Source organism: Hyla sarda, chromosome 7 (genome assembly GCF_029499605.1).
Source record: "Hyla sarda isolate aHylSar1 chromosome 7, aHylSar1.hap1, whole genome shotgun sequence".
Lineage (NCBI taxonomy): Eukaryota > Metazoa > Chordata > Amphibia > Anura > Hylidae > Hyla > Hyla sarda.
In genome coordinates this window covers 193,051,386-193,079,055 of record NC_079195.1, presented here as the reverse complement: position 1 = coordinate 193,079,055, position 27,670 = coordinate 193,051,386, and the positions used below count along the sequence as shown (strand labels likewise).

Below are 27,670 nucleotides of genomic sequence, written 5' to 3'. Positions count from 1 at the left end.
TGAATTTTTGGGTAAAATGACTGATGTCACTGCAAAGTAGAATTGGTGATGCAAAAAATAAGCCATAAAATGGATTTTTAGGTGGAAAATTGAAAGGGTTGTGATTTTTAAAAGGTAAGGAGGAAAAAAACTAAAGTGCAAAAACGGAAAAACCTTAAGGGGTTAAAGAAGAAGTTACAGGTCTGTAAGAGTCAGAAATCTTGCTTGTTTGTAGGTGACCAAACATTTATTTTTCACCATAATTTGCAAATAAATTCTTTAAAAATCAGACATAAAGCTCTGTATTTCGCACAGCTTTTTAAAATAAAAAAAAGCTTGAAATAAGTTTAGAAAAGTAGATTACAAAGTTACACAACTTTTTTAAAACAATGGATTTAGAAATATTTTTTTTTGCAGAATACCCCTTTAACATTTTTTATTCAAACTAAAGTGGTCAAGGTATGGAGTGTCTTATCAAGGTAAGGAGAAAATGGACCCGGCACTACCAGAAATAAAGTCTACTGGCACTCTTTGCATCCGAGGGGGCTGCGGAGCTAGCTAGAGGGTTGCCTATATATCGGTGCGTCTCCATAAACAGGTAGAATCCAAGTTCAAATGAAGACAAAGAGAGAGGATCGCACTCACCAGGAATACAACTCTTTATTCCGTCACTGATACGTAAGGCATATACACAAGTGGAGGCAGGGGGGGGGGGGGGGGGGGGCAGGAGCTCCGGAACAAGTTGTTTGGTGCTTCCACCGGCTTGAGGAAGCGCCAAACAGGCGTGAAACAACTTGTTCCGGAGCTCCTGCCCCCAACCCCCCCCCCCCCCCTTGCCTCTACTTGTGTATATGCCTTACGTATCGGTGACGGAATAAAGAGTTGTATTCCTGGTGAGTGCGATCCTGTCTCTCTTTGTCTTCATTTGAACTCAAGGTATGGAGTGATATCAGTCACTGCCCTGAATATTGTAATGATGCTTGGAAGAGTCTTCTGTGGTTTATACATTTTAATGGCTAACTGAAGATAATAATAAATTGTAAGCTTTTAAGGCTACCTAGGTCTCTTTATCATGCCTGATCAAGAGACATATGTATTTTGATAAGCTTGCATCATGCCTTATAAAGAGGCCTAGATAAAATGAAAGCTTGTAATTTTTCTTTTTACTTAGCCATTAAAAAATATGGACTACAGAGTACTCTTAAGTTTGTACACTCCATTGACAAGTACAATATCCAAAAAGAGGACAGGATGTTCTGGGGTAATTCCTGTGTTGTGTACACTTATCACTTTGCAAAATAGAGCTATAAAAATATTCTAGCAGCTGGTTTTCCCTTTTCTCCAGATAGTTTTCAAAATATACTTACTTTTTGACAGCAAATACAAACAGTCCAATTCTTGTACCATTGTGCTGGGTATCTAAAGTGCTAATGTTGAATGTTCCATCCCAGATGATTGGGGCAAGCCAGGGAGTGAGGACATTGAGAGCCATTCTTCTATTAAAGAAAAAAAAAATACAAGAATGACGTCAAAATAACCAGAAATACCAGACTCTTTTTAATATTTATATATATAAAACTCAACGTGTATGTGTGTGTATGTATGTGTGTATGTTCAAGCATCACGTCCAAACGGCTAAAGATATTAACATGAAACTTGGCCACATGTTACTTATATGTCAACAACAAACATAGAATAGGTCATTTAACCCTTACTCACCCCGATTTTCAAGGGGCGGGGTTTATGTTTAAAGTCCCATACAAGTCAATGGGAAATATATGTTACTGCATAACTTCCAAACGGCTGGAGATATTTCCATAATACTTGGTCACATGTTACTTATATGTCCACTTAAAATATAGGATAGTTAATTTAACCCTTAACTATCCCCATCTGTGAGGGTCAGGGCTTTTGTTTAAAGTCCCATGCAAATCAATGGGAAATGTATGTTCCCACATAACTTCCGTACAGCTGGAGATATTTCAATAACTGGTGCACATATTACAGGTCGGGATAGGAGGTCAAGATAGGAGGTCGGGATAGGAGGACGGGATAGGAAGTCGGGATAGGAGGACGGGATAGGAGGTCGGGATAGGAGGTCGGGATAGGAGGTCGGGATAGGAGGTCGGGATAGGAGGTCGGGATAGGAGGTCGGGATAGGAGGACGGGATAGGAGGTCGGGATAGGAGGTCGAGATATGAGGTTGGGATAGATGGACTGGATATGAGGACGGGATAGGAGGTAGGGATTGGAGGTCGGGAGAGGAGGTTTGGATAGAAGGTCGAGATAGGAGGTCGGGAAAGGAGGTTGGGATAGGAGGTCGAGATAGGAGGTCGAGATAGGAGGTCGAGATAGGAGGTCGGGATAGGAGGTCGGGATAGGAGGATGGGATAGGAGGTCAGAATAGGAGGTCGGGATAGGAGGTCGAGATAGGAGGACGGGATAGGCGGATGGGATAGGAGGTTGGGATAGGAGGTCAAGATAGGAGGACGGGATAGGACGGGATAGGAGGACGAGATAGGAGGTCAAAATAGAAGGACGGGATAGGAGGACGAGATAGGAGGTCGGGATGGGAGGACGGGATAGGAGGACGGGATAGGAGGTCGGGAAAGGAGGGCGGGATAGGAGGGCGGGATAGGAGGACGGGATAGTTGGTTGGGATATGAAGTCAAAAGCTTCCTCCTTTGTTTATTTTCCTTCCCAACAAGGATTAGGAAGGAAAAACCAGGCAACGCCGGGTACTCAGCTAGTTTATATATATAAAACTCAATGTGTGTATGTATGTATTTATGTGTGTATGTTCCAGCATCACGTCCAAACGGCTAAAGATATTAACATGAAACTTGGCACACATGTTACTTATATGTCAACAACAAACATAGGATAGAGGATTTAACCCTTAACCACCCCCATTTGCCAGGGGCGGGATTTTTGTTTAAAGTCCTATACAAGTCTATGGGAAATATATGTTACTGCATAACTTCCAAACGGCTGGAGATATTTCGATAATACTTGGTCACATGTTACTTATATGTCCACTTAAAATAGAGGATAGTTAATTTAACCCTTAACTACCCCTTTTGTGAGGGTTGGGGTTTTTAGTTTAAAGTCCCATGCAAATCAATGGGAAATGTATGTTCCCTCATAACTTCAGTACGGCTGGAGATTTTTCAATACCTGGTACACATATTACGGGTCGGGATAGGAGGTCAGGATAAGAGGTCGATATAGAAGGTCGGGATTGGAGGATGGGATATGAGGATGGGATAGGAGGTTGGGATAGGAGGTCAGGATATGAGGTCGAGATATGAGGACGGGATAGGAGGTCGGGATAGGAGGTCGAGATTGGAGGTCAGGATATGAGGACGGGATAGGAGGTCGGGATAGGAAGTCGGGATAGCAGGTCAAGATAGGAGGTCGGGATATGAGGACAGGATATGAGGACAGAATAGGAGGTCGGGATAGGAGGTCAAGATAGGAGGACGGGATATGAGGACAGAATAGGAGGTCGAGACAGGAGGACGGGACAGGAGGTCAAGACAGGAGGTCGAGATAGGAGGTCGAGATAGGAGGTCGACATAGGAGGACGGGATAGGAGGTCGCGATAGGAGGTCAGGATAGGAGGATGGGATATGAGGACTGGATATGGGGTTGGGATATGACAACAATATATGAGGATGGGATATGAACTCAAAAGCTTCCTCCTTTGTTTGTTTTCCTCGCCAACAAGGATTAGGAAGGAAAAACCGGGCAACACCGGGTACTCAGCTAGTATATATATGTTAAAGGGGTTGTCCAGTAAGCAGAAAAGGTCCTACCTGTTCTGCTCCAATTCGACTCCCTGGTCATCTCTGAAGTGTCCTGTTCCGAGATGTAAGGGGCGGTTGCTTGTCCTGAACATTACGTGTTTGATGTTGCTGATGTTGCAGCGACATCATGCACCCATCTACAGTATACTACTGAGGTGACCAGAAACCGGTAGTGGAGCGACGGGGAGCATAAGCAGTAGAACCTTTTCTGCTTCCCAGGCAGCCCTTTTAAAGGACTAGTCTAGTCAAAAATATCTTCCTCCCATTGTGCACAGGCTGTAAAAAAGAAAACAAACATTAACTCACCTTCTTCTGTTCCCCTGTTGTGCCGCTACAGCTGTTCGGTGCTCCGTTCCGGTCTTTTTTCTTTTTCCATGTGCACAGATCGTCACACTGCGGTCAGTGTATCACCTGCCGCAGCGATGTCCTGTCTCAGCCGGTGGTAGGCTGAACACTGTGTCATGTAAGGAGCCTGGGCCTTGCCTTCTCCCTGCTGCCTGGGCTCCTTACATGACACTGCGCTCAGCCTATAACCAGCCAAGGCGGGACATCGCTGTGGCCAGCGACACGCTGACCACAGTGTGATGAGATGATCCGTGCACACGGAAGAAGGAAGAAGACCAGACTGAAGGACCAAACCGCTATAGTGGCGCAACAGAGGAAGGCGAGATAATGTTTGTTTTCTGGGTTTTTTTTTTTGCAGCCCGGGCACAACGGGAGGAAGATACTTTTCACTAGACTACTCCTTTAAGTTGTAGGAGGGGTGTTTTCTCCTCTGATTAGGTTGAAACAATAATTCTTGACACAACTACAATGCAAATAATGTACTTGAAGAGAATATAGAAATAAGAGAATATGGAAATACTATTTACTGTATATAACTTGCAGCAACAGTTCCTTCCTCTTTTCAGGGAACAGTTATGAACCTGAAGGGATTCTTGGAGTTGAGTAATACTAACTGCCCTAACAAATATAGCATTTTCTGCAGACACTGTAAAGCAGACCCTTTTATATAATTCTGGACATTCATCTTTAACAACAACAAAAAAAGACTAGTGATATATTATCTTTCATGTTTAATATTACTCCTTATTTACTGGCCTTATCTGAATTCCTGGTGCTATAGGCTATCCCAACACAACACATAATTGTATTGGGTTATGGCACTAAAGGGAACCATGGCTACATCGGTATGTTCAGTTTTTTTTTTTTCTATAGCTATGGTAGAGAGCTCAAATCTGTGGCAGATAGACCTGAGTCTCAATTGTAACTAATCTGCACTTTGCTGGAAAAATTATGCAGTCATTGGCCGCCCCATTTTGGCTCCACACAGCCATTCTTCTTCACCAATAAAATGTATGTGGCATTCTATTGCTTAAAGGGGTTGTCCCATTTCTGTGGATAGGGGATAACTAGCCAATTGCAGGTGGTCCAATCATTGGGACCCCTCGTGAAATTGGGAATGGGATCTAAATATCTCATTAAAATAGAGTGGCATTCATTTTCTGTATGAGCTGTAAAAACAGCCGAGAGCAATGTTTTCAGCTGTTTCTGGCAGCATCCGTAGAGAATTAATAGAACAGCGGCATGCATGCCTGACCCACCACTCTATCCTCATAGAAGACTGGAGTCCCTGTTCTCAAAATTGTGGGGGGCCCAAGCACTCTAACCCCCCGCAATCACTTACCTTTGGATAGGAAATAAGTGTACAAAATGGCACAACTCCTTTATAGGAGAGATATGCTCACTTCATATTTCTTTCATGCAAAAACGGCAAAATAACACCTGATTTTTTTCCAGACTTTTTTTTATGAAAATCATTTAATCTTATTTAACGGCGGAAATTATCAGTCGTAAACATTGGGTGAACGTGGCATTATCCATATTGATTTTAACTAGTTTATTACTTGAATGATAGACAGCTAATTGGAGTGAGTTACCAACATGCTGTTAATCTTCTGTTTCAGGTTAAGTCTTGCATCTGTACTATTTGTATTAACCCTTTGGGGACGGAGCCCATTATGACCCTAAGGATGGGAGCATTTTTTGCAAATCTGACCACTGTTACTTTAAGCATTAATAACTCTGGGATGCTTTTACTTATATATTTCATTCCGAGATAGTTTTTTTTGTGACATATTCTACTTTATGGTAGTGGTAAATTTGAAGCTCTCTGCTTTGAAGCTCTCTGCTTGTAAGGAAAATAGACATTCCAAATAAATTATATATTGATTCACAAATAAAATATGTCTACTTTATGTTTGCATCATAAAGTTGACATGTTTTTACTTTTGGAAGACATCAGAGGGCTTCAAAGTTCAGCAGCAATTTTCCAATTTTTCACAAAATTTTCAAAATCAGAATTTTTCAGGGACCAGTTCAGTTTTGAAGTGGATTTGAAGGGCCTTCAAATTAGAAATACCCCACAAATGACCCCATTATAAAAACTGCACCCCTCAAAGTATCCAAAATGACATTCAGTAAGTTTTTTAACCCTTTAGGTGTTTCACAGGAATAGCAGCAAAGTGAAGGAGAAAATTCTAAATCGTCATTTTTTTACACCCGCATGTTCTTGTAGACCCAGTTTTTACATTTTTATAAGTGGTAATAGGAAAAAAAGCCCCCCAAAATTTGTAACCCAATTTCTCTTGATTAAGGAAATACCTCAAAAGTGTATGTCAAGTGTACGGCGGGGGCGCAGTAGAGGGCTCAGAAGGGAAGGAGTGACAATGGGATTTTGGAGAGTGAATTTTGCAGAAATGGTTTTTGAGGGGCATGTCACATTTAGGAAGCCCCTATGGTGCCAGAACAGCAGAAAACCCATATTGGAAATTACACCCCCCAAGGCTCGTAACAAGGGGTCCAGTGAGCCTTAACACCTCACAGGTGTTTGACAACTTTTCGTTAAAATCGGATGTGTAAATGAAAAAAAAAATTTCACTAAAGTGCAGTTTTTCCCCAAATTTACCATTTTTACAAAAGGTAATGGGAGAAAATGCCCCCCAAAATTTGTAACCCCATCTCTTTTGAGTATGGAAATACCCCATGTTAGGACGTAAAATGCTCTACTGAGAGCAGAGAAGGAGCGCCATTGAACTTTTGGAAAGCGAATTCGTTTGGAATGGTAGTCAGGGGCCATGTGTGTTTACAAAGCCCCCTGTGGTGCCAGAACAGTGTACCCCCCACATGTGACCCCATTTTGGAAACTACACCCCTCACAGAATTTAATAAGGGGTGCAGTGAGTGTTTACACCCCACTGGCGTTTGACAGATCTTTGGAACAGTGGGCTGTGCAAATGAAAAATTTTATTTTTCATTTTCACGGACCACTGTTCCAAAAATCTGTCAGACACCTGTGGGGCGTAAACGCTCACTGTACCCCTTATTACATTACATGAGGGGTGTAGTTTCCAAAATGGGGTCACATGTGGGTATTTATGTTTTTGTGTTTATGTCAGAACCACTGTAAAATCAGCCACCCCTGTGCAAATCACCAATTTAGACCTCAAATGTACATGGTGCGCTCTCCCTTCTGAGCCTTGTTGTGCGTCCGCAGAGCATTTTACGCCTACATATGGGGTATTTCTGTACTCAGGAGAAATTGCGTTACAAATTTTGGGGGTCTTTTTTTCCTTTTACTGCTTGTGAAAATAAAAAGTAGGGGGCAACACCAGCATGTTAGTGTAAAAAAAATTTTTTTTTTACACTAACAGGCTGGTGTAGCCCCCAACTTTTCCTTTTCATAAGGGGTAAAAGGAGAAAAAGCCCCCCAAAATTTGTAGTGCAATTTCTCCCGAGTACGGAAATACCTCATATGTGGCCCTAAACTGTTTCCTTGAAGTACGGCAGCTGTTGCAAAACTACAACTCCCAGCATGTACTGACAGACCGTGCATGCTGGGAGTTGTACTTTTGCAACAGCTGGAGGCACACTGGTTGGAAAACCTTCAGTTAGGTTCTGTTACCTAACTCAGTATTTTCCAACCAGTGTGCCTCCAGCTGTTGAAAATCTACAACTCCCAGCATGTACTGACAGACTGTGCATGCTGGGAGTTGTACTTTTGTAACAGCTGGAGGCACACTGGTTGGAAAACCTTCAGTTAGGTTCTGTTACCTAACTCAGTATTTTCCAACCAGTGTGCCTCCAGCTGTTGCAAAACTACAACTCCCAGCATGTACTGATCGCCAAAGGGCATGCTGGGAGATGTAGTTATGCAATAGCTGGAGGTACGCAACTACAACTCCCAGCATGCCGAGACAGCTGTTTGCTGTTTGGGCATGCTGGGATTTGCAGTTTTGCAACATCTGGAGGGCTACAGTTTATAGACCACTGCCCAGTGATCTCCAAACTGTGACCCTCCAGATGTTGCAAAACTACAAATCCCAGCATGCCCAGACAGCAAACAGCTGTTTGGGCATGCTAGGAGTTGTAGTTTTGCAAGATCTGGAGGGATACAGTTAGAGACCACTATATAGTGGTCTCAAACTGCAGTCCTCCAGCTGTTGCAAAACAACATATTCCAGCATGCCCAAACAGCAAACAGCTGTCTGGGCATGCTGGGAGTTGTAATTTTGCAACATCTGGAGAGCTACAGGTTAGAGACCACTGTAGCCCTCCAGATGTTGCTAGGCAACTTACCGGCTTCCGTAGGATCCAGGGAGCCATCCTCTTCTGCCGCACAACATCGCCGCCCGCCGATCTCCGTCACCGCCCGCCAATCACCGTTGCCCACTGCCTCCGGACGGGTAAGTGGACATCGGCGTTCGGTCCCCTTCGGTTCCCCGTCCTGCCCCGCCTATTGTGGGTGGGCAGGACGGGGAAAACGAAAGTTAACCCCCCCCCCCCGCCCCCGATCTGCTATTGGTGATCGCATCTAGACCACCAATAGCAGGGATAGGAGGGGTGGCACCTCTGCCACCTCACTCCTATCCCTTCAGGGGGATCATGGGTGTCTTAGACAACCGCGATCCCCCTTATATTCCGGGTCACCATAAACCCATAATGACCCGGAATCGGCGCAAATTGCAAGTGTGAATTCACTTGCGATTTGCGCCAATCGCCGACATGCGGGGGTCTGACGACCCCCCTAGGCGTTTGCGCGGGGTGCCTGCTGATCGATATCAGCAGTCACCCTGATCCGGTCCCCGCCCAGCGTGCGGCGGGGACTGAAATTCCCACGGGCGTATGATACACCCTTCGTTCCCAACAGGTTAATGTGCATAAAGAAGCCAAGGAAATATGGAAAAATCTCCAAAAGGCATCAAATTACAGATTAGACATTCTTATAATATGTCAACAAAAGTTAGATTTTATTTCCATCATTTACACTTTCAAAATAACAGAAAACTAAAAAATGGCATCTGCAAAAGTTTGGGAACCCTGCAGAGTTAATATCTTGTACTGCCCCCTTTGGCAAGTATCACAGCTTGTAAATGCTTTTTGTAGCCAGCCAAGAGTCTTTCAGTTCCTGTTTGAGGTATCTTTGCCCATTCTTTCTTACAAAAGTCTTCCAGTTCTTTAAGATTTCTGGTCTGCCTGTCACGCACTGCTCTTTTAAGGTCTATCCATAGATTTTCAATTATGTTGAGGTCAGTAGATTGTGATGGCCATGGCAAAACCTTCAGTTTACGCCTCTTCATGTAATCCCCCGTGGATTTCGAGGTGTGTTTAGGATCATTATCCAATTGTAGAAGCCATCCTCTCTTTAACTTCAGCTTTTTCACAGATGGCATCAAGTTAGCATCTAAAATTTGCTGAAATTTTATTGAATCCATTTTTTCCTTCTTTTCGTGAGATGTTCCCGGTGCCACTGGCTGCAATACAACCCCAAAGCATGTTTGATCCACCCCCATGCTTAACAGTTGGACAGAGGTTCTTTTCATTAAATTCTGTTCCCCTTCTTCTCCAAACATACCTTTGCTCATTCCGTCCAAAAAGTTAAATTTTTACCTAATTGGTAAACAGAACTTGTTTCCAAAATGCACCAGGCTTGTCTATATGTTCAAATGCTGATTTTTGTGGTGAGGACGTAGAAGATGTTTTCTTCTGATGACTCTTCCATGAAGACCATATTTGTACAAGTATCTCTTTATAGTGGAATAGTGTACCACAACTCCAGTGTCTGCCAGATCTTTCTGGAGGGATTGTGCAGTCAAACGTGGGTTTTGAATTGTTTTTCTCACAATCCTGCGAGCTGTTCTGTCTGATCTTTTTCTTGGTCTTCCAGATCTTGCTTTAACTTCCACTGTTCCACTGATGACTGCCATTTCTTAATTACATTCCAAACAGAGGATATTGACATCTGAAAACATTTTGCCAACTTCTTATAGCCTTCTCCAGCTTTGTGAGCGTCAACTATTTTCAGTTTCTGATTTCTAAACAACTGCTTAGAAGAACCCATGGTGCTGATTGTTGGGGCAAGGTCAAATGAGTCTGGGCATTTAAGACCTTTGAGATTGACATCACCGGGTCTTCCCAGATGATGATTGCGAACAATCCATGACACTGGCAGGTCTCAGCTTTGCAAAGGGGGCAGTGCATGCTATGAATTCTGCAGGGTGCCCAAACTTTGCAGACGCCATTTTTTCGTTTTCTGTTATTTTGGAAGTGTAAATGATGGAAATAAAATCTAACTTTTGTTGACATATTATAAGAATGTCTAATCTGTAATTTGATGGCTTTTGGAGATTTTTCCATCTTTCCTTGGCTTCTTTATGCACATTAATACAAATTTTTACCTGGGGTGCCCAAACTTTTGATCCCCACTGTATATACATATATATACAGTGACCCCCCCGACCTACGATGGCCCCGACATACGATAATTTCAACATGCGATGGCCTCTCAGAGGTCATCGCATGTTGAAGGTAGCATCAACATACGATTCTTTTATATGTCGGGGCCATCGCATAAACGGCTATCCGGCAGTGCAGACTGCTTCAGCTGCTGCCGGATAGCCATTTACGGTGCCCGTGTGCTCCGGTGATGGTCTCCTACCTGTCCTCGGGGCTCCAAAGCGTCATCTTCACAATCCCCTCCATCACCGGCGCTCTCCATCGTCGTCATCACGTCGCGCACACGCCGTCCCGTCATCCAATAGGAGCAGTGTGTGTGCGTAGTGACGTGATGACGGCGACGGAGAGCGAGGATCCCGGGGAAGAAGAGACGTTCCGGAGCGTCGGGGACACCACGGGGACAGCGATGGAGGGCGACATTCAGGGCAGCGGTGACGGGTCCGGAGCGGCAGGTGAGTACAGCTTCCTATACTTTACATTGCACGGGTGCCTCAACATACGATGGTTTCAACAAACGATGGTTCATTTGGAACGGATTACCATTGTATGTTGAGGGACCACTGTATATGTATATATATATATATATAAAGCTATATACACACAGACTATATATACATAGAGCTATATACACATAGAGGGAGATTTATCAAAACCTGCCCAGAGGAAAAGTTGCTGAGTTGCCAATAGCAACCAATCAGATCGCTTCTTTCATTTTTCAGAGGCCTTTTCAAAAATGAAAGAAGCAATCTGATTGGTTGCTATGGGCAACTCAGCAACGTTTCCTCTGGACAGGTTTTGATAAATCTCCCCCATTGACTATATATAGATAGATAGAGAGAGAGATATACACACAGACTATATATACATAGAGCTATATATACATAGGGGGAGATTTATGAAAATCTGTGCAGATGAAGAGTGGTACAGTTGCCCACAGCAACCAATCAGATTGCTGTTTTTATTTTTCACAGGCCTCTTAAAAACTGAAAGAAGCTATTTGATTGGTTGCTATGGGCAACTGCACCACTCTTCCTCTACACAGGCTTTGATAAACCTCCCCCATAGACTATATATACAAAGAGCTGTATACACATGGGGGAGATTTATCAAAACCTGTCTAGCGGAAAAGTTTCTGAGTTGCCCATAGCAAAAAATGCGATTGCTTCTTTCATTTTTTCAGTGGTCCTAAAAATGAAAGAAGTGATCTGATTGGTTGCTATGAGTAATTGGTCAACTTTTCCTCCACACAGGTTTTGATAAATCTCCTCCATTGACTATATGCCAGCTAAATCCTGGCTAGCGGCTGCCCAGATAAAATTAATTCATGGCTATTAAACAAGGTAACGTCAATTCATTTCCCCATGATAATGAACAGCGAATTCCTCCTGCTCATCTTAACTTTCAATACATCCATCTTAATAATGATGCACATTTATCAGAAAAGACATTGAGGGGATCTTTAGGTTATGTCTTGAAGGTAAAATACATTTCCCACAGATATAGATGAAGATGTAAATAAAGGATGTCATTTAAAAAGGGGTTGCCTGAAAAAAAAATTTTTTATACACTATTAAGACAGTCCAGATTTGCTGCTACGAATACAGTGATCCCTCAACTTACAATGGCCTCAACATACAATAGTTTCAATATACAATGGTCTATTCTGGACCATTGTAACTTGAAACCAGACTCAACATAAAATGCTTTGGAATCTGCAAAACGTGTCAATGGCTGGAAGAACCGACCAATCAGAATGGATATTTCACTGGTAAAACCCCTGTGCATGCACTGACTGGTGTCTGGTAGCGCCCCCTACAGTACAGGGAGATATTACATGTTCTGTACTCTTTACCTGTGCCAGGGTAAGCTGCTCCTTTGGGCATCAGGTGAGGGCGACTCCATTTTCCTTTTTTTTTTAGGACATTGTGTGTACTGTACAGGACCCTGAAGAAGCTTCTGTCTTCTACTTAGACCAGTGTTTCCCAAAGAGGTTGCCTCCAGCTGTTGCAAAACTACAACTCCCAGCATGCCCGGCCAGCCTTTGGCTGTCCGGGCATGCTGGGAGTTGTATTTTTTAAACAGCTGGAGGCACCCTGGTTGGGAAACACTGAAATAGACAATGATTTACAGCTCCCAGCAGATCCTTCTTACTTTTATATGTAAGGATTTGCTTTATCTCTATTAGTTATCTACTTATTTATCTTTAATCCTCACTTTTTCCTATTTTCGGATGACATTTTGGTGGCTTCAGAACCAATTACCAGGTTTCCATAGAGTTATGGTCTCAACATACAATGGTTTCGACATACAATGGTCGTCCTGGAACCGATTAATATTGTAACTTGAGGGACCACTGTATGTGGTCACATAATGTTTTTAAATGAGAAAAGCAATGTTTTCAGAATAGGCAATTGAGGATTTTGCTGCAGGAGGATTTTAATTTTGTGCAAGAACATAGATCAGGTAAATGCCGTTTAAATTCTTATGCCCTGTCAATAGTCCCCTGTTTGGCTGCGGTAGGTGCCAATCCCCTCAGATTTGAGCAGAGGGGGATATATGTAAGCAAGCAGCGGATAAAATGGTGGATAAAGAGATGTATCGCTGAGGTTTATTTCCTTAGTAACCTAAGACTTGAGTTTGGGTCTAGGTTTTGGAAGTGACTGAAGGTTCTGGACATAAAGTTACTCCTATACTCCAGTTCTGGCGTGTTGGACTCCTGAACCTGATTTTACAGGTGTGTAAGCACTGCCAGCAGCAGAGAGGAATGGCTCTCAAACAATACCAGTATGAATACCAGTATGTCTCTGCTATGTTGGATACTGATACAGTTAACCAAAGAGACTGATTTTTGGAACTGAATCTGACAAGTTTTGGGCGAGAAGTTTATGTTTATGTAAAGAATCTATGTGAAGGATATTTAGGTTCCTGTTATACTGTATGCTGCATGTGGAACTTATTGCTCTATGGGAATCATTACAATAAACCCAAGACTACTAAACTGTGACACCTGCCTGTTTGAGTCTGATTGCTTGGTGCTAAAGACTGTTTGAAGGGTCCCGTTCAGCAATATATATTTATCTAGGTAACTAGATATACATACACTGTACATGTGCATATATATATATATATATATATATATATACAGTAACCCCCCGACCTACGATGGCCCCGACATATGATAAAATCGACATACGATGGTCTCTCAGAGGCCATCGCATGTCGATGTCAACATCGACATACGATGCTTTTATATGTCGGGGCCATCGCATTAACTGCTATCCGACAGCGCAAAATGCTTAAGCTGCTGTCAGATAGCAGTGTAATGTGCCCCAGCAGGTTCACTTACCTATCCCCGCTGCTCCGGGTCCACTTCGCGATCCTCCGGTGTCTTGCGCATCTTCTCCAGGGTCCGGGCCTTGCTTTCCGGCGTCGTTATTACGTCACTACGCATGCCGCGCCGGCACAGCAGCGTAATAACGTCACCTGAAAGCGAGGCCCGGACCCTCCAGAAGATGCGCAAGACACCGGAAGATCGCGAAGAAGACACCGGAGCAGCGGGACAGCATCGGGAGCCCCTGGAACAGCAGCGGGAGCAGTGAGGACCTGGTGCGGAGCGGCGGGGACAGGTAAGTACAGCTTCCTATACTTTATATTGCACGGATCCCTCAACATACGATGGATTCGACAAACGATGGGTCGTTTGGAACGAAATACCATCGTATGTTGAGGGACCACTGTATATATATATATATATATATATATATATATATGTATACTGTATGTGTGCATATAGTTTGTTTGTGTATATACTGTGTGTGAGTACACCCCTCACATTTTTGCCAATATTTTAATATGTCTTTTCATGAGAAAAAAGTAAAGAAAAGACACCCTTCTACCATGTAAAGTAGGGCACAGTCTGTATAACAGTGTTTAATGCTGCTGTCCTCTCAAAATAACTCAATACACATCCATTAATGTCTAAACCTTGGTAGCAAAAGTGAATACACCCCTAAGTGGAAATGTTTAACCCCTTCGTGCATAATGCCTTATATAAACGGCGGATTGCGCAGGTCCTATACGCATTCCACCGTTCATAAACGGCATTCAGTTAACCCGGCGATGCGTGGCATCGCACGGGTTAACTGGCAAAAGTCCTGCTGTTACCAGTGGGGGACAACTTCTGCTAGCCCCCCCCAGGACCATCTGTGGATGGTCCTGGTCAGCGATCACTTGTGATTGGTCACTGTGGACCAATCACAGTGTCTCAGCTGACGTGGGGTGAAAGTTCAGATCCCCAGCTTTGTCTTCCCCTAGACTTCGGGCAGAGCGGGGGAAGAGGACCCCGAGAGCTGCGGGGGGACCGGTGGCAGGCACACGTGGAGGCGGCAGGCAAGTGGAGGAGGCGGTGGCGGCATCAGAGGCAGCAGTGAAGATTGTCACTGATCTTTGCTGCTGCTTCTAGGAGTTTCAAAACTGAAACTCCCAGCATGCCCAGACAGCCTTTGGCTGTTTGGGCATGCTGGGAGTTGTAGTTTTGCAACATCTGGAAGACCACAGTTTGGAGACCACTGTGCAGTGGTCTCCAATCTGTGCTCTTACAGATGTTTCAAAACTAAAACTTTCAGCATGCCCAGACAGTCCAGGCATGCTGGGAGTTGTCGTTATGTAACATCTGGCCCTTCAGATGTTGCTGAACTACAACTCCCAGCATGCCTGGGCAGCCTGGGCATGCTTGGAGTTGAAGTTTTGCAACATCTGGAGGGCCACAGTTTGGAGACCACTACACAGTGGTGTCCAATCTGTTCTCCTCCAGTTGTTGCACAACTACAACTCCCAACAGGAACACAAGGGTTACGCGTTTCAAGCGCTACAAGCGCTCTTAGTCATACACCATATACAAAGGAAACATGGGTATATATAGGTGGAGTAATGGTAAATGATCACAGGTGATGATGACAAATGCCATTAACTCCTTACACGCCTCTCTTCAGAAAGAAACATCTCACAATGTGTAATACAAAAATAAAAACTATAAAAAGTGATGAAAGTTAAGAGATGGGTACAAGACCCAAAATCTGGATGTTCGCTGAATAAGGAAAGCCAGGAAAAAAGGGGGCTTAAAAAAAGCAATATTGCATGTCACCAAAGAAGACGTAAAGCACTAAAAAAGGGGGACTAAATTAGTATAAATAGGTATAAATATCTTTGCATGAATGCAATAAATTTAAATGTGCTTATTTGGTGATTGCAATAAATTGCAGGGGGCTATCTGAAGAATGTATCAAAAATTATAATAATGAAGAATTACATCTTGTCGTTTATTCAAGCCCAGTGGAGCACGGGTAGAAAGCTTGAGAATCCAAAAAATTTCCCGGTTCGGAAGCTTTCTCTTGTGATCACCACCTCTTTTGGAAGGGTTAACACATTCTATGGCAGTACAGTGAAGGGATGAAAAACTGACACTATGTACCTCAGCACAGTGTTTGAAAATTGATAAAGTATTCCTAAATAAAAAATGAGGTATGTCAGACAGGTGTTTGCGCAATTGCGCAAGCAGTATAAAAATATATATGAGCCGGTAGAACAGATATATATAAAGGAATAAATATATATGTATAAAAAGTGGTAGGGTCCAATTAAAATTGTAAACAAGGACCCAGCACAACTAGTGTGGCCCAAGCTGCCAGAAGACAAAAAGGGGGGGGGGGGGTTGTAGTAAAATGCAAGTGCTTACAAACAAAGAACGTTCACTGCAAAAGTGAAAAAATGAATCACAGAGTGCATAGCAGGGTAAAGTGCAACGTGGTGACTATCAGTGATAGCAAAAGATAAAAAAATATATCTAGTACTAAGTGTTGGTGCTAGATAGATAAAACAACATAAAAGTGCAAAAAGGGGGAATAGCAGCTGAGTACAAGAATAGAGGACATACAAATACCGGACTTTACCCCATGCCTGCTTAGTCTCCTCGAAAAAGCCTGCTACCGGGCGAAACGCGTCGGAGATCCTTAGCAGGCGTGGGGTAGAGTCTGGTATTTGTATGTCCTTTATTCTTGTACTCAGCTGCTATTCCCCCTTTTTACACTTTTATGTTGTTTTATCTTTCTAGCACCAACGCTTAGTACTATTTTTTTTATCTTTCATTATCACTGATAGTCACCACGTTGCACTTTGCCCTGCTATGCACTCTGTGATTCATTTTTTCACTTTTGCAGTGAACGTTCTTGTAAGCACTTGCTCTAACTACAACCCCACCCCCTTCCCTTTTTGTCTTCTGGCAGCTTTGGCCACACTAGTTGTGCTGGGTCCTTGTTTACAATTTTAATTGGACCCTACCACTTTTCATATATATATATATATATATATATATATATATATATATATATATATATATTTATTCCTTTATATATATCTGTTCTACCGGCTCATATATATTTTTATACTCTACCCATACGGACTCCACCCTCTTTTTTCCTGCTTTTATTATCATATGTTGTAAATTTGAGATGAATGTTTACTAATGTACTTACACTGATTGTATATTATCTGTTCCGTCCTATATGCATATTTTTAATATATGTCCTTGTATCTAATAAAACTATATATATTTTTATATACTAATTATTTGTTACTCACATTTATTGGGGCTCAAGGGTTACGCCTTGGTGGCGTATTGTAGGTTAATATTAATTCTAAAATAACTTATGGTCACCTTCCTATTAGGCTATGATTGTTCTGATGAAAGTAATAGGAATGGAGTCTGTGACCATCCTTGCAGTCAATTTTGAGCAATGAATGCCCCCTAATGTACACTTCAAAATTGCGTTAACAGTCCTGAGGTTAGTTCAATTATTACAAATCTAGATAAAATGAACAATGTGGTCATTCTATACTTACTTTTTGCCCCTAAAAAAAAAATAATCCAAATTGAATTTACTAATTGAGATATATCCTTGGTTTGTTATTTATATTATCTCTAGTATTCTAGCTACAGTGTCACAAAATTATTTTATAAATAGAAGAAAAAGTTTCTTATTATAAGAAACTTCAAGTCAGGCAAAAAAATTTTTATATCTAACCAGATCCAGTTGTGTTTACACCTCTTTGGGCATGTAGCAAGATAAATGGTCAGCAGTCTTGTGGTTTCCCACATTTTGAAAGTATCATTCCTTGTTTAGCAGATTCTGCTGTATAAATGAGCATGTTCATTCTTTCTGTGGAGTCCGGAATTAAAATTTCCGCTGCATAATTTTCTGCTGCAGAAATTTTTTCATGTGTACAGTGCAGCAGAATTCCACTGACAACAATGGGAGGCTGCAGCCCTGAAATTTCTGAGTGGAATTCATGAAATTCCTGAGTGGCATTGCATTCCGCAGTGTGAATGGGCCATTTAGGGTAGGTTCACTCAAGGCAGATATCCTTCCGATCTACTGCCTTGGATTTGCATGCAGAAAATCTACAGTATATTAAAAAGTACAGGAAATTTGGGTTTGAAAGCCATAAGCCAGAAATCCGCAGTTGCTGGTAAAGTCCTGCCGATAACTTAGCAAAAGCCACAACTATGATGTTCTCCCCAAAATTCTTTGCCTACATTATTAACATAATCTGCACCAAAATCCACAGCAGCATATCTCCATAAAAAAAAAAAAATCATAATTTTTAAGCAAGCAAAACCAAGCTTATGTCGGAAAGGGCGTAACTGTGCCGAAATAAAAATTTTGCCAGCCAGCAGGTAGAAATTGTATTGGAAATATCCACCAGCTCCGAGCTGTAGAAGAATACTAAGTGATGCACAGGGCAGTATTCTCCTCTTGATATATCCAGTAAACTTCCGCACTGGTGGGGGATTTTCATTTAGACCAGTCAGGGCCGTCTTTAAATTTGATTGGACCCCCCCAATACAACGTGCAGTAAGCTGCAGCATGTCAGTGTATCACAGAGCTCCACAGCAATACAACTCACAGAAATCTGCAGCATATCAGTGTAACACAGAGCAGAGCTCTATGGTAATACAACTCACAAAGGGTTATTCCCTAAAGTGAGAATGCTCAGTGATTCCCACATTAGGTAGGCAGCATAGTTTCCCCACATAAAGTAGACAGCATATGCTCCCCACATTAGGTAGGCAGCATAGTTTCTCCACATTAGGTAGGCAGCATAGTTTCTCCACATTAGGTAGACAGCATAGTTACCCCACATTAGGTAGACAGCATAGTTACCCCACATTAGGTAGACAGCATAGTCCCCCCACATTAGGTAGACAGAATAGTTTCCCCACATTAGGTAGAGAGCAATGTTCCCCCACATTAGGTAGAAAGCATGGTTCTCTCACATTAGGTATGCAGCAGTGTCACCCACCGTCAGTCCCGGCCGCAAGCTCACTGTTTTAAAGGCTGTGGCGATGCTTTAGAACAGTGAGCTGCAGGGCCGGCCCTGCCTGGACCAGCGGCGGCCACTAGCTGCTTTAGCGTGGTGCTAAATGGCTAGTTGCTTTGGGCCCCCAGGAATGACAGGGCCCAGGGCAGCTGCCCCTTTTGCCCCGCGTTAAAGACGGCCCTGAGACCGGTGCGTGAAATGCTCGTCTTAGTAAGTCCCCCTCATAGCTTAGCCTAGCAATTTGGAGCTTACCTCTTATTCCCACTGTTTAAAAGCAACTTCCTCTCACAGTGCGCCAGCTCTATCCCCTTCTCTGCCACCTTCCGTGACCAATCAACGGTCGGTTCTTGCTTAGACAGAAGCGCTTGTTTTGAGTACTGCATGCTGTGAATGAGAAACAGAATTAAATGAAAACTTAAAGAAGTACTAAAGTGCAGAAACACCTTTCCCCTATCTAGATCTTTTCAGTCTGACCACAGTGCTCTCTGCTGACACTTCTGTCCATGTGAGGAATATTATGGACATTTATTAAAGGGGTTATCCACCATAAGGTGATTTTAGTACATACCTGCACGACATGGTCATGCTTAGGAAGTATCTGAGCTTGTCTTGGGGCTAAATAGCGATTTTATGAGATTACCATAACACTGTGGCTAGCTTTTTGTGAACTGGTATTTCCAGTTTGAGTTTTCTTCTTTGCCTACAAATCCCATAATTCAATTTTCCTCCCTCCCACACATCAGCCACCCCACCCATTGAAACATAAATGAGCTGCTGTGGTGAGAAGTCAGGAACACTGGAGGTAGTGGATCCGCTGGACCTGTATGGCAGAGGACATGGGCCGTACCATGGAGCGGAGTCTAAGGTGCCGCTGGTTTGCACCAGAGCCCGCCGCAAAACGGGATGGTCTTGCTGCAGCAGGCGCCACCCAGGTCGCTACCCCTGGCACGACTCGACCACACAGGCGGCTGAGGAGACTGGAGGCACAAGAGGGATACAGCAACTCATAGTCATGGTAGCAGAATGTCAGGGCCAGCAGCACAGGTGCATAGTCAGGAGCGCAGCAGGAGGCAGTAGGCAGGCAGCACAGGAAAAAGGTCAGGTCACAGAAACACGGCAAGGCAATACTCAGTAATGCTTTCTCAATGGGACAAGGCAACAAAGATCCGTGAGGAATGTGTGGGAGGTGCAGGAATTATAAGTGAGGCACAGGTTAATTATGGGCGTACTGGCCCCTTAAATCTTATAGCTCCATCGCGTGCCCTAGGAGACGGGGACACGCGTGCTAGAGCTGAGAGGCAGGGGAGGAGACAGCAGAGGACCGGGGTGAGTGACAGCTGGGATTCGCATGCAGGCGCATCCCACAATGCGTATCCCAGCCCCGCCAGCTGGAGGAGAGAGCGGGGCAATGCGCTCATGGCCAGCGCGTGTGGCCAGAGCGCAAACCGTAACAGTAAGTACCCCCCCCCCCTTTGGTCTCCCCTTCCCTTTGTGGTGCAGACATTTCCTGAGAAGGTCAGGGTCCAGGATATTCTCCTCCGGCTCCCAAGATCTTTCCTCTGGACCATAACCTTCCCAGTCAACCAGGAAGAATTGTTTAGATTTCACTGTCTAAGTGGCAAGAATCTCTTTGACCTTGTAGACATCAGAAGAGCCGGAGACTGGCGTGGGGACAAAATTCTTCAAAGAAAACCGGTTGATGACTAGAGGCTTGAGGAGGGAAACATGGAAAGAATTAGGAATATGTATAGTAGCAGGTAAACGGAGTTTAATCTTTTGCAACACCTGGAAGGGGACTAGAAAATGAGGACCAAGCTTGTAGCAGGGAACTCTGAACCAATTGGATTTGGAGGAAAGCCAAACCTTGTCACCAGAAGAGAAGGACGGAGGAGGTCTTCTACTCTTATCAGCCGATGCCTTCATACATGAGGAAGCTTGAGATAAAGACTGTGGAGTTTGTTGCCAAATGGAAGAAAAGTCACAGACAAGCTCATCAACAGCTGGCACATCAGAAGAAACTGGAAGTGGAAGAGGAGGATAGAGATGGAGTCCGTAAACAACAGAACTTGGAATCCTTATGATTATATGAGATTTCTGCCCAAGGGAGAAGGTCAACTTAACTCCTTAAGGACCAATACAAATAAACCTGTACGTCCCTGAAAGACGAGGCCTGTTTTTTCAAATCGGGGATGTCTGTCTTATTAGAGAATAACGTTTTGCCAACGTTTTGCCAATCACGATAATTCTGACATTGTTTTTTTTGTCACAAGTTGTCCTTCATGTACATAGTAAAAGTAAGCCGATATAATTTGTATTTTTTTTTTACAATGCAAAAAATCATGAAATTTTTACAAAAAATAGGTTGCATACATTTATACTTACTGACCAAATAGTTTATGAAACTTATACTTTCAGATGTCTACTTTATTTTTACGTCATTTTTTTGTTTTTAATTAACATTTTAAATTAGTTAGAAGCCTAACAATTTAACTTGAAATTTAGAAAATTTGAAAAGTACATCTTTTTTTATGTGCTATGCAAGGTTTGCAGAAATTAAAAGGTAGTAGAACATAGGAACACCCCCCCCCCCAAATGACCCCATTTTAAAAACTAGACCCCTCAAGGTATTCGCTAGGGGGTACAGTGAGTATTTTAACACCATAGTTTTTTGGCAGGAATTATTAAAAGTCAGTGTTAAAAATTCGAAATTTGCAATTTTTCACAAAGGCATCATTTGGGGGGCATATTTTTTGTACATCCCTTCTGATATTGAAAGAAATGCACCCTATATTTTATTTAGCTGCTTTTCCCATGTTCGGAAATACCCCGCTTAGGCCATATATGGTTCCTTGGCCGCGTGGTAGGACTCAGAAGGAGAGGAGCGCCATTTGGCTTTCAGGGCAGAACAGTATCCCCACCCCCACAAGTGACCCCATTTATATACCACACCCCTACAAGTTATTGGCTGGACCAGGGACCTCTCTCTAATTGGTCCTTGGTCGGCTAGCAGTATAACGCGTCTGTCTGTGACAGTTAAGGCTCCTGATGGACATTTCCGCCATGTTGTGGGAATAAGCACCCGCTCATGGCGAATATATCCATCACTGCTGCGGCTGGGTAGCTCAGTGTGTCCGCTCATGACTGCCGGTGGGAAATCCGCCGCTATGAGTGGACACACAAAGCTACCCAGCCGCAGCAGGGAGCTCATTACCGTGACTGCTGCATAATGTGTAGGATCCCATGGTGGACATCCGCAGCATATTACATGCTGCGGATGTCCGCCAATGCGATCCTACACATTATGCATTTTTTTTATTAGATTAATTTAATAAATGGATTTTTAATATTTTGTTTTTTTACACTTTTATTAAATTTTTATTTATTTTTACACTTTTATTTTATTTATTTATTTATTTATTTTTACACTTTTTAATGCTTTGGAATACTTAGTATTCCAAAGCATTGCAGTTATATGCTGCCTGCCAGTTTTCACTAGCAGGCAGCATATTAGGATGTGCCTCTGGCACGTCCTTTCAGGCAAAACCCAGGGCAGACCTGGGGGTCTTTGTAGGACCCCCGGCTGCCCAGGTATGCAGCAGCACCCCGCGATGCTCCGGGGTGCTGCAGGAGAGACAGAGGGAGCCCCCTCCCTCTGTCAGAACTCCTTACAGCTCGCGGTCACTTATGACCGCGGCTGTAAGGGTTAAACTGTCGGGAGTGAAGCCACACACAGCACCCCGCAATCGCGATGCGGGGTGCTGCAGAGGAGACAGAGGAAGCCCCCTCCCTCTGTCATAACACTTACAGCCCGCGGTCTTCCGAGCGCGGCTGTAAGGGTTAAAACTGCCGGGACCGAAGTTTACTTTGGTCCCGGCAGTGCAGCAGGGTCCCGGCTGTGTGATACACATTATTCTCGTGGGTGCTGCCCAGTGCACCCACAAGAATAATGGACGAGTATAGACGTCAAGGTACCGGAACGCCCGCCAACCTGGACATCTATACTCGTCCATGGTCGTTATCGGGTTAAAGGGGTATTCCAGGCAAAATCTTTTTATATATATATCAACTGGCTCCGGAAAGTTAAACAGATTTGTAAATTACATCTATTAAAAAATCTTAATCCTTCCAATAGTGATTAGCTTCTGAAGTTTTCTGTCTAACTGCTCAATGATGATGTCACGTCCCGGGAGCTGTGCATGATGGGAGAATATCCCCATAGGAACTGCACAGCTCCCGGGACGTGAGTCATCAGAGAGCAGTTAGACAAAAAACTAAAACTCAACTTCAGAAGCTAATAACTATTGGAAGGATTAAGATTTTTTAATAGAAGTAATTTACAAATCTATTTAACTTTCCGGAGCCAGTTGATATATAAAAAAAAGTTTTTGCCTGGAATACCCCTTTAATTGTCTTGGCGAGCAGGAACAAAATGACGAAGATAAGTCTCCAGAATTTGATCAACCCTCTCCACTTGACCGTTGGACTGAGGGTGGTAGGCTGAGAAGTCCAGATTGATATCTAGCCAGGTACAAAGAGCTCTCCAGAACTTAGAAACAAACTGAATTCCGCGGTCCGAAATAATATGCTGTGGAAGACCATGTAGATGGAAGATATGTAGCAAAAAGTACTTCGCCAGCTGTGGAGCAGATGGGAGACCTGGTAGAGGGATGAAATGAGCCATCTTGGAAAACCGATCAACCACGACCCAAATGACCGAGTTATTACGGGATGGTGGCAGATCAGTGATAAAATCCATAGCGATGTCGGAACAGGGAGTCTCTGGAATGGGTAAAGGCTGTAAGAGTCCAGCTGGTTTCTGCCGAGGAGTCTTGTCTCTGGCACAAGGGTCACAGGAATGAACAAAATTGGAAGCATCACGTTCTAGATGCGGCCACCAGTAGTGCCGAGAGATTAGAAGTAAAGTCTTACGTACTCCAGGATGACCTACCGACAACGAAGAATGACCCCATTTCAGAACCTTGTGTCTCAATCTGGCGGGAACAAAGGATTTTCCAGGAGGAACTTGCTGAATATTGGCAGGAGCGGCAGAAATCAAGCGGTCTGGAGGAATAATATGCCTTGGCGTGGAGTCCAAACCTATGACATCTGAGGACCTGTAGAGAGCATCAGCTCTGATGTTCTTGCTAGCTGGACGGAAGTGAATGAAGAAATTTAATCTAGAAAAGAACAAAGACCACCTTGCCTGGCGGGGATTCAATCATTGAGCAGACTGAAGGTACAGAAGATTCTTATGGTCTGAGTAGATGCCGACCAGATGAGACGACCCTTCCAATAAATGTCGCCATTCCTCCAAAGCAAGCTTGATAGCAAGGAGTTCTCGATCTCCAATGGAGTAGTTTCTCTCAGCAGGTGAGAAAGTCTTTGAAAATAAACCACACGTTAAAGTCTTGCCCTTGGCATTTTTCTGAGTAAGAACAGCATCGGCTTCAACTGATGAGGCATCAACCTTCAAGGCACAAGGCTTCTCCGGATCAGGTCTAGAAAGCACGGGAGCAGAGGCAAGCGCAGACTTTAAACGGGAGAAGGCCTGTTCGGCCTCAGAAGACCAAGTCTTGGGATTAAAGCCTTTTTTAGTGAGAGCCACGATCAGAGCAACCGAGGAAAAGAAATGAGGGATGAATTGACTATAATAGTGAGCAAATCCCAGAAAGCGTTAAATAGCCCATAGGCCAGAAGGACGAAGATATCCAATACCGCAGACAATTTATCTGGATCCATCTGCAGGCCTTGATGATAAACAATGTAGCCAAGAAACAGGAGACTAGACTTCTCAAATAGGCATTTTTCCAGTTTGGTGTAGAGATGATTTTTCCGAAGGCGCTGAAGAACCTGACGAACATGTGTACGATGCTCCTCTAAGTTGGTAGAGAAGATCAAGATGTCATCTAGTTACACGACAACACAGGTGTAGAGAAGATCTCGGGAAATATCATTGGCAATTCTTGAAAAATGGCAGGAGCATTGCAGAGACCAAAACGCATCACAATAATTTAAAATGTCCAGCACGAGTATTGAAGCCTGTTACGCCGAGTGCTCCGGGTCCCTGCTACTCCCCGGAGCACTCGTGGCGTCTCTCTCTCTGCAGCGCCCCGGTCAGACCCGCTGACCGGGAGCGCTGCACTGACATTGCCGGCGGGGATGCGATTCGCATAGCGGGACCCGCCCTCTCGCGAATCGCATCCCAAGTCACTTACCCGTCCCGGTCCCCGGCTGTCATGTTCTGGCGCGCGCGGCTCCGCTCTCTAGGGCGCGCGCGCGCCAGCGCTCTAAGATTTAAAGGGCCAGTGCACCAGTGATTGGTGCCTGGCCCAATCAGTCTAATTAGCTTCCACCTGCTCCCTGTGTATATTACCTCACTTCCCCTGCACTTCCTTGCCGGATCTTGTTGCCTTGTGCCAGTGTAAGCGTTTAGTGTTGTCCATAGCCTGTGTTCCAGATCTCCTGCTTTCCTCATTGACTACAAACCTTGCCGCCTGCCCCGACCTTCTGCTACGTCTGACCTTGCCTCTGCCTAGTCCTTCTGTCCCACGCCTTCTCAGCAGTCAGCGAGGTTGAGCCGTTGCCGATGGATACGACCTGGTTGCTACCGCCGCAGCAAGACCATCCCGCTTTGCGGCGGGCTCTGGTGAATACCAGTAGCAACCTAGAACCGGTCCACCGACACGATCCACGCCAATCCCTCGCTGACACAGAGGATCCACATCCAGCCTGCTGAATCGTAACAAAGCCGTTTTTCCATTCATCTCCTTCGCGGATACGAATAAGGTTATATGCTCCCCCCAAGTCCAACTTGGAGAAGACCTTGGCTCCCCAGAGATAGTCAAAATGTTTGAAGATCAGAGGAAGGGGCTAACAATTTTTGACCTTGATCTTGTTAAGACCCCTGTAGTCAATACATGGACGGAGAGAACCATCCTTCTTCCCCACAAAGAAGAAACTTGCTCCGGCAGGAGAAGATCCTGAGAAGATAAATCCTTTTTGGAGGTTCTCCTGGATATATTTAGCCATGGCTTGGGTCTCAGGAACCGATAGCGGGTAAATACTTCCACGAGGAGGTGTGATTCCAGGCTGTAAATCAATGGGGCAATCGTAAGAACGATGTGGAGACAGAGTCTTGGCCAGCTTCTCGCAGAATACATCTGAAAAATCTTGGTAGGGTAGAGGCAGAACAGGCAAATCCTATGTGACCAGCCGCTGGCTGTCCGGGCATGCTGGGAGTTGTAGTTTTGCAACAACTGGAGGTCCACAGGTTGGAGACCACTGGCGTACAGTGAGTTCCAGCGCCATCGGCCCCCAACAAAGAGGAGGAGGGCAGTGCTTGAAGGTGACATCTGTGAGTAGTACCCCACCGTGCTGATCATTAATTGGGGGGGCAGAACAGAGCTGGCGGGTCACATAGGATTAGTTCCCCGATGTGGGGACAGCGCTGCCCTGGGCTGATAATACATTCCCGTGGGGGAGGGGCCTAACCAGTATTGCGGCATGAGGGAAAATTCATATCGTGCAGCCCAAACAATTTAGTATTCGGTATGAACCGGTATACCGCCCAGCCCTACCGCGTAGTCACCAACGGAGGAATTCCCTTGGCAGAGATTCAGCAAAGCGGTCTCAGCAGAAGAAGCACGAGTGGGTTCCTCCAAGACACTGCAGAATTCAGCAAGAAAAGCCGTCAAGTTAGAGGATACCGGGTCACAGCGGTCCCAAAGAGGTGTAGCCCAGGCCAGGGCTTTCAGGACAAGAGACTGATGATGAAGGCCACCTTAGCTCATTCCATCGGGAACTGGTCAGACATAAGCTCCAAATGCATGGAGCACTGTGTAACGAAGCCTCTATACAACTTGGAATCACCATCATACTTAGAGGGTAAAGGTCACCGTAGCTTGGACCCAGAAGACGCTGCAGGAACAGGTGGAGGAAGTGGAGCAGGTTGTGGTTGCTGCTGCGTGGCTAATAACTGTTGCATCACAGCAGACAATTGAGTAAGTTGCTGCGCCTGTCAGGCCAACTGCTGCAACCGACAAACCACAATGGAGGGAAGATCCACGACTTCTGGCAGAGGTACCTCAGCAAGATCCTTACAGAAACACTCACGGTTAGAAGACAGGAACACTGGAGGTAGTGGATCCGCTGGACCTGTGTGGCAGATGACGCGGGCCATACCAGGGAGTGGAGTCTAAGGTGTCGTTGGTTTTACCCAGAGCCCGCCGCAAAACGGGATGGTCTTGCTGCAGCAGGCAGCACCCAGGTCGCTACCCCTGGCATGACTCGACCACACAGGCAGCTGAGGAGATTCAAGGCACAGGAGGGATACAGCAACTCATAGTCAGGATAGCAGAAGGTCATGGCCAGCAGCACAGGTGTCAGGAATGTAGCAGGTCAGAAGGCAGGCGGCACAGGAGCAAGGTCAGGTCACAGAACAAGGGGTCAGAAACACGGCAAGGCAAGACTCGGTAATGCTTTCTCAATGGCACAAGGCAACAAAGATCTGGTAGGAATGTGTGGGAGGTGCAGGAATTATAAGTGAGGCACAGGTGTTAGACTTAATTATGAGCATACTGGCCCTTTAAATCTTATAGCTCCGGCGCACGTGCGCCCTAGGAGATGGGGACACGCACGCCATAGCTGAGAGGCAGGGGAGGAGACAGCAGAGAATCGAGGTGAGTGACGGGCTGGGATTCGCATGCGGGCAC

At 44.5% G+C, this 27,670-nt stretch overlaps 1 protein-coding gene across 11 annotated transcripts in view; it reads right to left on the bottom strand.

Annotated features, from left to right (window-relative positions):
* The window catches only part of LOC130282958 (histo-blood group ABO system transferase 2-like), a 94,882-nt gene that overhangs the window by 5,864 nt on the left and 61,348 nt on the right, over positions 1-27,670 (bottom strand). For 9 of the 11 annotated variants that reach the window (XM_056531990.1, XM_056531997.1, XM_056531989.1 and 6 more), the window contains 2 exons: positions 19,212-19,343; positions 1,347-1,475 (listed from right to left, as the gene is read on the bottom strand). In XM_056531990.1, the coding sequence (XP_056387965.1) occupies positions 1,347-1,475; positions 19,212-19,343 (261 nt within the window). Of the gene's footprint in view, positions 1-1,346; positions 1,476-10,785; positions 11,077-12,435; positions 12,501-19,211; positions 19,344-27,670 lie in introns of those variants that run through there. The other 2 variants (XM_056531998.1, XM_056531999.1) reach the window with 2 other exon arrangements.